Source organism: Chenopodium quinoa, unplaced genomic scaffold (assembly GCF_001683475.1).
Source record: "Chenopodium quinoa cultivar QQ74 unplaced genomic scaffold, ASM168347v1, whole genome shotgun sequence".
In the NCBI taxonomy this organism is placed as follows: Eukaryota; Viridiplantae; Streptophyta; class Magnoliopsida; order Caryophyllales; family Amaranthaceae; genus Chenopodium; species Chenopodium quinoa.
Window position 1 is genome coordinate 1,470,299 of NW_018743919.1, and position 11,357 is coordinate 1,481,655.

At 35.9% G+C, this 11,357-nt stretch overlaps 1 protein-coding gene across 1 annotated transcript; it reads left to right on the forward strand.

Moving 5' to 3' along the window:
- The first annotated feature begins 7,552 nt into the window (after positions 1 to 7,552).
- On the forward strand, positions 7,553 to 9,774 carry LOC110687295 (cysteine-rich receptor-like protein kinase 15). Its single transcript, XM_021863925.1, has 2 exons — positions 7,553 to 8,463; positions 9,444 to 9,774. Exons 1-2 carry the CDS (start codon positions 7,644 to 7,646, stop codon positions 9,479 to 9,481), a joined length of 858 nt encoding a protein of 285 aa, XP_021719617.1. The 5' UTR covers positions 7,553 to 7,643; the 3' UTR covers positions 9,482 to 9,774.
- Positions 9,775 to 11,357: the final 1,583 nt, after the last annotated feature.

Genomic DNA, 11,357 nt, shown 5'->3' on the forward strand with positions numbered 1-11,357 from the left:
ACAAGTTCAAACTAAGGATTAAGCTAATTAACAATCTAAGCATGCAAGAATTAAGCAAGTAATTAACAACAAAGTAGAGAGAAATGGAAAATAAGAGTAAGAAATAGTTACTATGAAGCTTCAAAGTGACCAACAATGGTGGAACTTGTCTTCTACAATGATTGAAGTTGAATATTTCCAAGCTAATAATTAAGAACTAAGTAATAATTTGAGAATTTAATGTTCTAGCATTGCAAAACTAAGAGAAAGCTCTAAAAACTTTGATATCCCCTACAAATGAGCTCAAAGGGGTATTTTTAAGACCCCCAAATAAAAAGGACGGGGAAAACAAGAATCGGGCTCGTCTGCAGGTCTGCATGGACGTGCCAGGTTTGGCACGGTCGTGCAGACCAAGATGCACGGATGTGTCACCCTATGCACGGCAGTGCAGAGTAAGGCAGTAGCTACTGTCAAGAATCGAGCAGGTCTGCACGGACGTGCAGATTTTGGCACGGACGTGCAGCCTTGCACGGATGTGCCAATTTGTTGCACGTCCATACAGAATTCCCTGCCTAAATAACTTAACTTTGGGAGGCTATACAGAATTCCTTGGACTTGTGACTAGTCATTGGAAAGCTCTTGAGACAAAATTTAATCTCCAATTTGAATCAATTTAAAATGTTGAGTAGATCAAAAGTTATGGTCAGTTGAAATTGACGCTTACGCATATAACCCTTCAAGGCTCTCCAAAAGCTTTTCATTTATCTTTAAGGCACTCCTCCTTCTTCCTCCATGGCTCTATCAATCAAGATCGCCCTTATCCTTGCTCTCTCATTCTTGATCACATCCATAGTGCTAAAAATAGCTACATTACATCAAAAAGCACAAATAACCCGTGAAGCATGGATGGTACAAAATTTGCATAAAAATAGGATAAATAATGAACTTTGATGCCGAGTAATAACGAAAATAAGGTTTGAAAGTACCCTAAAATCATACCAAATAACAAGTTATCAACGATATGAGTCACCACCTCTGAGGGGAAAATGTTTAGGGTAAAAATACCCTAACACGTGGTCCAATCCTAAAGTTACATGTGGCCCAGTCAAAGGGAGACACGTGTCCCTATAGGAAGATGACACGTGTCAATAAACACAGAGCACCTGAAATGAGAGCAAAGGGCCTCCTCACATCATGAGGCCGAAATCCCTAGAAAGCCGCAAATCGGCGACCCTCTTAGGACACGCGCCAGCACTTGATTGCTCCGTCAAACAGGGCACGAAATTCTAGGGTAAAAACCCTACAGGGGCACAATTCCCCACCCCTATAAATACCCCAATCATTTACGATGGGAGGGGTGGATGGGGACATAACATAAAAAAGAGCATTAAGAGCTCCCACTTCTCTCTACTTTCTCTCTCTAGCTTTTTCGTTTCCGATCACTAACTTGATCGTCGGAGGAGAATATTCCGGTAAATGGAATATTCGTGGTTTTGCAGGTGCTCGCGTCCATCCTGCCGAGAGCGCGATCAGTATCTCGAGGGAATCACAAAAAACCCTGAAACAGTGGGCATGCACATTAACCTTAAGAAAGTTGACATAAGAAGCTTTTAACATAGTGGGCATGCTAATTGCTAATCAACCAATTACAAATATGGGAAAGGAGAAACTTGTAGTTTCTGGACTGATAATTGGATTGGGATGGGAACCCTTAGATCTCTGGTTCACGGGCCCCTAACCCAGGGTGAAGAGGATAGAAAAGTAGCCACCATTCTTAGGGATGGAAGGATGGATTTAAGCCTGATCCATGCTAGTCATCCTTTCTTACTTCCTGATGTCAAGCACTTCATTTCCTCCTTTGTCTTCCCTTGTGTTGTAGAGGGCTTTATATTCTCATCCCTGGAAAAAAAGGGGTTTCTTTGATAGCAACTCAGCTTACAATCACCTTTGGGACTGTCAGCATCCAAACTTCCAGGCTTTCTCTTTCAACACATTTTTCTGGAACCTTCATATTCCCCCACCCAACAAATTCTTCTTGTGGCTATGCTTATGGGATAGGCTTCCTACAGCTAATCATCTCCATTATAGACAAATCATAACATCAGGCTTCTACTTTTTTTGCCCTAATGAAAAGGAGACAGCCCTTCACATTCTTAGAGACTGCCATAGAGCTAAGGAAGTGTGGAACACCATCCAACCTCCCCCTACCAATCCTACTTCCAATCACTCTGAATGGTGGAAGGATAACCTTAACATCACCTCTGTTCACAGCTTTCTCAACCTTTCTTAGAATGAAACTTTTGCCCTACTTACTTGGAGAATGTGGTTGAGGAGAAATGATTGGGGTTTTAACAAAAAATCCACTCCTTCTCCAAATTGGACCAATTCTCTTAAATACATTGCCAATGAACTTGATTTGCTTGGTCCTCAGAACTCTACTCAGATAAGCCATAGTGGCACCACTAATAATGCCATAAATCGGCAAAATGAGTTCAATGTTGTTGTTGATGCTTCTTTCAAATAAACACAACTCCTTGGAAGCTAATGGCTTGCATATGTAGGGATAAATAGGGGAATTGGATCAAGGGAATTGCTATCCATACACAGCCTCTACTTCTGCTCACATGGCCGAAACCTTAGCCATCATTGTAGTTGTGGCTTGGGCTATCAGAGAAGGATGGAGGGATGTCCACATATACTAAGATTGTTAGAGAGTTGTCACTGGAATTACTAACTCTTCCACTTGCACTGATGAAATGGAAAATTACTATTTAATGTGCAGGGACCTGATCACCACCGCGGGAAGGGTAAAAATTTCCAAGGTCAGCAGAGCAGCAGTTAGGGAAACAGATTCGGTGGCCAGGAAAGCCATGTTGGCTCTACTTCAAACTTCTAGTTCCTTAAGAAGTAAAGCTCCATTCTGGAGCATTTTATATCTATTGTTATTAAGATAATATCGAGTATTAAGATAATATTAGGATATATATTTTAGGGATAAACTTGTATTCCTAGATAATCTTTATTTACCTAGAGTTTGATATTGTTTAGGAATTCTGCATTGTATTATATAAGGCCTTTAATGGCGATTAATGAAAGTAACTGGGCTTTATTGAGCAATATAAATTTCTACAATTGTACATCCTCAGGCTCATCCTTCAACTTGTAATAGCTTTGAATATGCTTTTGGTGTTAGCCTATCAAACTTGTCTAATCAGCTAACTATTAGGGGCAGCAGCCCATCTATTCAGCAACCCCCTTGATGTTGTTGGGGTCTTCGGTATTGGCTACGACCTATAACTCTATTATCACTCTTTATGTTATTCTAATCTAATCTAAGTTCAATTTCTACCTCCCAGGGAAAAAAAAATAAAAAATTACAAAATGTTTTTGGGACCCACCTTGTACCCAACAAAAAGAGGTTGGTTCCTTAATCAATCATAAAAATAAAAATAAAAAAATGTCGTGGTGAGTAAAGTAGCCGACGATGTCAAATATTGACTTATAAAGTTATACTTTGTATTTTCGTAATTACTTAAACACTAAATAGGAGCAATGCTAATTAGCATCATCTTAATCCCACACTATCACATAATCACATTACCAATATGATGATATTTCCATTAATATTTATCACCTTCCTACGCCTCAAACATGTTTTATCAACCTCTAAATCTCTAATAACTTCTTTTTCTTTAAAGACATGGCCTGAACAATCGATAGTAATGGGAAAAACAACCTTCATAATCTCTTAGGGACCTTAACATCCTATGCTGGGTTTCATAATTTTACTACCATTTTCCCTGGAAGTCCCAATCAGTTACACGGCCTTTACCTTTGTCGAGGTGATGTCGTCGATCCTCAAGCTTGTTATAGTTGTATCAATTTTGCTAAAAACTACTTCGTATATCTTCGAAAGCTCCTTTTGTGGAAAAGAGGGCTTAGTTTGGTATGATTGTTGTATGCTAAAATACTCAAATGAGTCCTTTCTTGGCAAGTTGGATACAAAATGGCGGACTGTCTCATGGGCCGATCGTAAGATAAAGGGTAGTCGTCGTGTTCATTTCATGAAAACTTTAAGGAATACGATGAAGGCCTTGGCCATCCAAGCGTCGAATGGTAGTGTATATGGAAATAAGTTTGCTTCAACAGAAATGAAGTATACAAGGTTTGATTCTCTTTACGCGATGGTCCAGTGTACGCCAGACGTACTCTTGTTGGCTAGCTTAAGACCTTAAGTGGAGTGGTTATATACCTTAGTTGTATGGCTCAATATAAGACTACTCCCGCATTTAGTAACAAATATTTCACAAGTGAAGAGGTTGATTTGGCACCAATTTCACTCACAGGTAAATTCAAATACTGAAATTTATTAGATGATCAGATTAACTAGTAATCTTATTTTTACTTAGATTTGATTTGATTCGGACTAGCTATGATACTTCTACCTTTTTGATATTATTTACTTTCTTGATGATGTGTTGGATGTGTACGCTCTTCTTAGATTATATTTCTTGGTCTCATGTACAGCGAGAGGGTAATTTTGTAGCCCATCACTTAGCTTGTTTAATGCGATTTAGAACAAATGTGGTCTAATTGTTGTCCTAGTTATACTTCCTATGTACTAATCACTACAAAAAAATGTTCATATAGAAACGGAATTCTAGCGACGGAATTCAATCCGTTTCTAAATTAGAGACGGAATTAAAAAATCCGTCTCTAAATTAAATTAGAAATGGAATTGAAAATCCGTCTCTAAATTAGAAACGGATTTTTTTTCCGTTGTTAAATTTAGAGACAGATTTTTTTTTTCCGTTACTAAATTAGAGATGAATTTTTTTTTTTCGTAGCCGATATGAGCGGCGAATTTTTAATTCCGTCTCTAAATTATTTTCGAAACGAATTATGTAAACTAAAATCCGTCTCTAAACTAGAAACGGATTTTCAAATCCGTCTCTAAACTAGAGACGGAATAGAAAATCCGTCTCTGAACTAGAGACGGATTTGAAATCCGACTTTGAGCTAGAGACGGATTTTAAATTCCGTCTCTAATATTTCTTTCACTTATTATCAATTATGTGCGTAGAAGTAAACAAATATTATTTGGTAAGAGTTTCACTATGTGACTTTGAGGTCACGGGTTCAACTCTTACCTATTGCGATTCTTGAGATTGGGGAGTCAAGGAGCCTTACATGCAAAGCCGAATCGGGTTGACCCGAGTGAGGTAGAACAAAATAGCATCTACTTTTAGACACAAATTTTTTTTTTTCCGTTGCTAATTTTACCGACGGATTTTTTTTTCCATTGCAAAATTTAGAGACGAATTTTTTTTTCCCGTTGCTAAAACCAGAGACAGAAATAAAAATCCGTTGCTAAAACCAGCGACAGAAATAAAAATCTGTTGCTAAGTTCAGCAACGAAAAACAAATACAACGTCGCTAGTCTTATTTAGCGACAACAGTTTTGTCAATGGAGTAACTCCGTTTCAAAATCCGTCGTTACCTATATTTAGCAACAGAAAAGTATAATCTAGCAACAGATTTGATCTGTTGCTAAATGTCTATTTTTTTGTAGTGAATGGACAATTTGTCCACCTCTTAATGAAGACTCTCGCTTTTCCTTATAAAAAGGTTACAATCACAATATATATTAAAATGGGCCACAGGTTAATGGGGGAGCCCAGGTTTCTCTCCGAGATAAACTAGAGGTGATCATTAGGCGGGCCGAGGCCAAAAAATTCAGCCCACTTCTCGGGTCGGGCCGGGCCAAGTTGCGTGCTGGAATTTTTGTGTCCAAACCCGCCCAAAATAGCCGGGCCATGCGGGCTTTTCAGGCAATTTTTGGGCCGGGCCAAAAAAATCAATTACAAATGCATATAATCACATTCCCAAATCTACCCAAAAAACTAAAATTTCGGGACAAAACACGCCCAAAATCGGGTTGGGCTAACTTTGATCAGGTCTAAGATAAACAAATCTGTTTATCTTGGTGGCAAAATTATAAATATAATCACATTCGAAAAGTAAAAAAAAAAAAATTCATCTTCATTTTCCTCTTCCCCCTAATTGTGAAATCGTGACTCACCTCCATGGTTTTTTCTTCCTTCCTTCATTCCTCACACAACTAACCACCTTTATCTTCTTCTTCCTCCATCGATCCTTATCTACCTTCATCTTCTTTCTATCCTTCTTAAAGATGCTTCAATGGAGAACACCAAATCTAACACTATGAAAATAGAATTAAGGGAAGGTGTTTGTCGTTGTTTGTGATTTCCTTTCTCTAGTGATTTCACTATTGACGGTGTTGGTGAGCTTCTTTATCTTCTTGCTCCAATCTCCATGAAGCTACAGTGAAGGTTCTCTTCTTGTAAATGGCAATATTAGAGGTGATCGTTTGCGGGCTTGGACAAGAAATGGGCCAGGCCTATACTTCATTTTTTGTCCAACGGATTTAATGTAGCTTACTCGAGCCCTTTTATGTGGGCTTGATAATTTGTCCAAGCCCGCTCTATTAAATGGGCCTAAAATTTTTGTTTTACATATTTCTAACACTAATTAATCTTTTTATTATTTACTTATGTTAATATTATATTGATTAAGTTATTTTAAAAATTTCATGATCACTATAAAAAATTTAAACTTGTGACATATGTAATATGTTAATGAAAAATACGAAAGAATGAACTTATTTAATAAGTCTTTAATGATAATGTGAAATTGAAATAGATAGTTGTAGCTAATAAAAGCTAGGAGTCCAATATAGTCTCTTTGTATTTATTTTCTAAAATATACAACATAATCAATTAACTAAAAATCATTAAACTATTAATTTTTGAAATAAATGGGTCGGGCAGGCTAACCCACGGTACATATTGTCTTGTCTATGTCCGTCCATTTATATTAACAGGTCGAGCCTAGCTCGCCCAAATATTCAATTTTTTTCAAAATGGTTGTCCAAGCTCGCTTATTTTGCGGGCCGAGTTGGGCGGACTCAGCAGGTTGTCCCGTCCATGAACAGCTCTAGCAATAATAATACCCTTATTTTAAGGGTAAAATGACTAAAGCACCTTGTAACATTTTTTTCAAGTTTCTCACGAAGAGATGCTTAAATTTTCTCCGGGTCAATGAAACTATTGACGAGAGACTTTGAAATCAAAGACAATATATAGTTGCAAATTAAAGTCAAAAATTTTAAAGGAACATGATGAGAACTCTCTTTCCACCGTTTATTAACATTTTTGAAATTTCATTCTAGTTTCTAATTCTAATCTTGATACAGTGCTCTCTCAAGTGGGTTAGCAGGCTGAGCGCTTTCCTCCGAATTTCAGGAGATCTTTAGTTCGATTTTCATTATCTGTCCTTTGTGACTCTCTAAACCCCCCTCCTCCCCTCCCCCAACCAAAAAAAAAAAGTTGGTTTCTATGATGTTTCCTCTTGACCTTGAAGTCAACGCATGTAACATTCAATGCAGTAGGTTTGCTAACTTATCAATTTTGAATGGTCACCTTGTATCCACCAAAACGATGTGGGTCCCTAATCTTAGGAAAAATAAAAATTCATGATGTCAAATATTGACTTAATTCAACACTTAATCAATAAAAGCCATGCTAATAGAGTAATAGTCATTGCCATATATCACCTTCATCCTACACCTTCACATTACTAATATGATGATATTTCCATTAATATTTATCATCTTCCTACGCCTTGAATTTGTTTTATCAACCTCGAATCATTCCTTTGTAAGCTTTGGTTACACAGCCGGAACGATCGATAATTTTGGAAAAAAAAGCCTTCAAAATCTCTTAGTGACCTTTACATCCCAAACCTTAAGTACCGGGTTTTATAACTTTAGTACTACCTTCCCCGGAACTCCCAATCAGCTGCACGGCCTTTACCTTTGTCGAGGTGATGTCGTTGACCCCCTAGCTTGCTATTGTTGTATTAATTCTGCTAAAAACTATATCTTAGAAAAATCATTTTATGGAAGACAGGGTTTCGTTTGGTATGACCTTTGTATGGTAAGATACTCGAATGAGTCGTTTCTTGGCAAGTTGGATACAGAGATATCGAAGGCCTCTTGGCACGACGATCATAAAATCAAGGGTAGTCGTAGAATTCATTTGATGAAAATTCTAAGGAATACGTTGAAGGCCTTGGCCATCCAAGCCTCGAATGTTTTAAATGGAAATAAATTTGCTTCAAAAGTTGTCAAGTATACAAGGTATGATTCTTTGCACGCGATGGTCCAATGTACACCGGACTTGTTGGCTAGCGATTGTTACAAGTGCTTGACAAGCGCGAGACAGATGCTACTGAGTCATCCCAGCAGCTTAAGTGGAGATGCTATATACAGTAGTTGTATGGCTCAATATAAGACTACTACTCTCGCATTCAATAACAAATATTCAACAAGTGAAGAGGTTAAGCCCATGCCGTTTCTCCCATCTACAGCAGCCACTAATTCGGCACCAATTTCACTAACAGGTAAACGCAAATACTAAAAGTTCGTATATGATAGTAGTCTTAGTTATACTTGGATTTGATTTTGTTCGAGTTAGCTATAATAGTTTGATTAGAGATCTCATCATTAGTAAGACTAGTCAAGTGATTAAGCTGAAGTTTCGTACCCCTAGTTTTTTTTTTTTTTTTCCTCCAAAAACTAGTCAAGTGGGTCTATATATTTCAATGAAAGTTAGGCCCTATTTCACTTTACCTTAAGAAAATAATATATATTCAGTAAAAATAAGTTCAATTCATTAAAAATAAGTTTCGTTCATTAATAATCAGTAACTTTAAAGAATAAATATAATAGAAAATTAGTAAAAATAATTTTAGTTCAGCCAAATTGATTTCATTTCGTTAAAAATAATTTCAACTCAATAAAATTAATTTAAATTCAGTTAAATAATTTCAATTCAGCAAAAATAAGGTAAAGTGAACATGATCTTATACGAATATATACTAGACCATTCAAAATATGAAGAACAAAACACAAACCTTATTACTAACTGTACACAAACCCTTAGTCTTTGCCACTAGACTAAGACTTCGTTAGTATTGTTATTTTCTTGCAAACACCTTTTATTATCCTTTTTTTTTTTTTTTTAAGAAACACCTTTTATTATCTTACCTTGACATATACATTACAAAGTATCTAATTGTCTCTTAATTTATCTACTTTTTAAAACAGTATTATTGCTCTTTTAGAATGTATGTTTACTAATTTGCTCTGCAGTTTACTGTTGAATTAAGTACTTGTGATTACCTAACCTCATAATTTGTGTGTACTTTATAGATGAATACAAATCATCATATAATCCGAGGAAGATATCTAAAGTGTTTTTAAAACTTTAAATTTTAACTACTACAATAAGTAGTATTTTTTAATGTTTTGTTTTTGAGTCCATCCATTTGTAACTTTATAATATAATTTGTGCAATTATTCATTTTTGTTTTTGATTTAGGAACACAACTCGATGATCCTGCAGATAGAAGTGAATGATCTATGGAATAACGATGGATTGTAGTCGAGCACACGAACTATATATATAATGAGCTGAGCTTCCCTATAAAACAATGTGGTAAACTGGTAATAAATTAAACTGGTAGTTTGGGTAACATATTGTAACGATCTATGTTGTTTCATTTGCTACAAAATATAAGATAAAAATTTCTCTGTATTAGACATGTAACTTGCATCAAACTGCTGTATAACATACTTCATATAAGCATGGAGTGATACGTATAACATATTTCATATAATGCGAAGATGATGCTTTATATCAATATTTCTAATCACGGTGCAATCAAATTATTCCATACTGTAATGTAGTGTTACTTGATTCACTGATTCCTCCACGAACTATGTTCAAATTTCGATAAAAATACCAATTGATATATGTGAATAACATACATTTAACACTTTCGGACTATACTGCAATTTGATTAAAAAAAAAAAACAAATAACATAAATGTTGCATTGGAAAATTGAGTTAATTATATTGCTAGTGACATTTTTGGTGTTTGCTACAACCGTAGTACCATACTCGGTTCATAGTCAACCTTGTGTGAAAACGGTGTATTGAAAAAACGGAGCATAAAATCATCGAACTATGTCGCACCACAATATTTTGAAGGACATTATTGCTCGAGGATACTTTGTTGAGCATTGTTAGTTGATGCATTCACTACAATAATCTTGGCTACTAGTGTCACCGCGACAAAGGTATTGCGTGTAGGCTTCATCATGGTTTTTGGCCTAAGGAAGAGTTGTGAAATCCGGTCAATGAAGCCTCAGAAGGTAAGGTAGCTAAAAGATTGTTAAGGTTGGCTCGCTTCAAACGGGCTATTCGGGGTCTAATTTGGATGCTTGCGCTATTGTTAAAGTTATCAAGAACAGCTTCAGTTGATGGAATAACAATTTGAATTAAAAGTAATAAGGTAAGGATTATTTAATTTGCAGTTTCATGGTATATTTGAATTTGCTTGAAAACTAAAGGTTTATTTTGATTACGAAATAAGGATAAAATTAGCCTGGGAGGAGGCATTATTTAACTGTGGTATTACTTGACTTTTCAAAACTATGCATTGACTAAGGTGTCAATGGTCATGACATTGTATTATTAATTTATTGTTTTGTAGAAGATTATCTTGTATTAAGTGGAATTTTTATTTATGGGTCTCTACTTAATGTCTGAATTTTTCTAGGTAATCAAGCATTACAAGGTTTGACGATGCAACTTTCTTATGAGCGACTATGAAAAAAAAAATAGTTGAATCCACCTCCATAAGTAATAAGGCAAAATTGGTCATAATGCACAACATAAACTATATATGATTTAGGTGTACGCAACATCGCCTTTGATTACTCTAATAGTTAAAACAACACGAACTATGGCAAAAGATACCATACATGTCATAAATGACACAGAAATTCCATCAGAAAAGGCATTGTTGGGGTCATTATGGCATGCATTTCAAACTTTGCCATACATACTTCATGTTGTTTTGGCTATTAGTTAAAGGTGGCGTTGCTGGAATCGCCACATGTTGTTGAGAACAATATTGTTAATATTAGGGAAATTCTCACTGATTTTCTTGTACATTTCGCTTTTCTCCTTGGTACACCATACACGATATTTTCTTGTGAATCCTTCATTGGGTTATCAAACCAAATTCACCCATTCACTACTTATATACCAAACCATTGTTGATGCATGCATTACATGATTGGATGGGTTTGTTTACATTATACTAACACTCCATTGTCTCCATATTGTTGATTTTGTGTTGTTGATGCCAATTTCTCCCAACCGTAAAAGTTGCATAGGATATATCCCATGAAATAATTGTTATAAAATGATATCAATAATGTACAA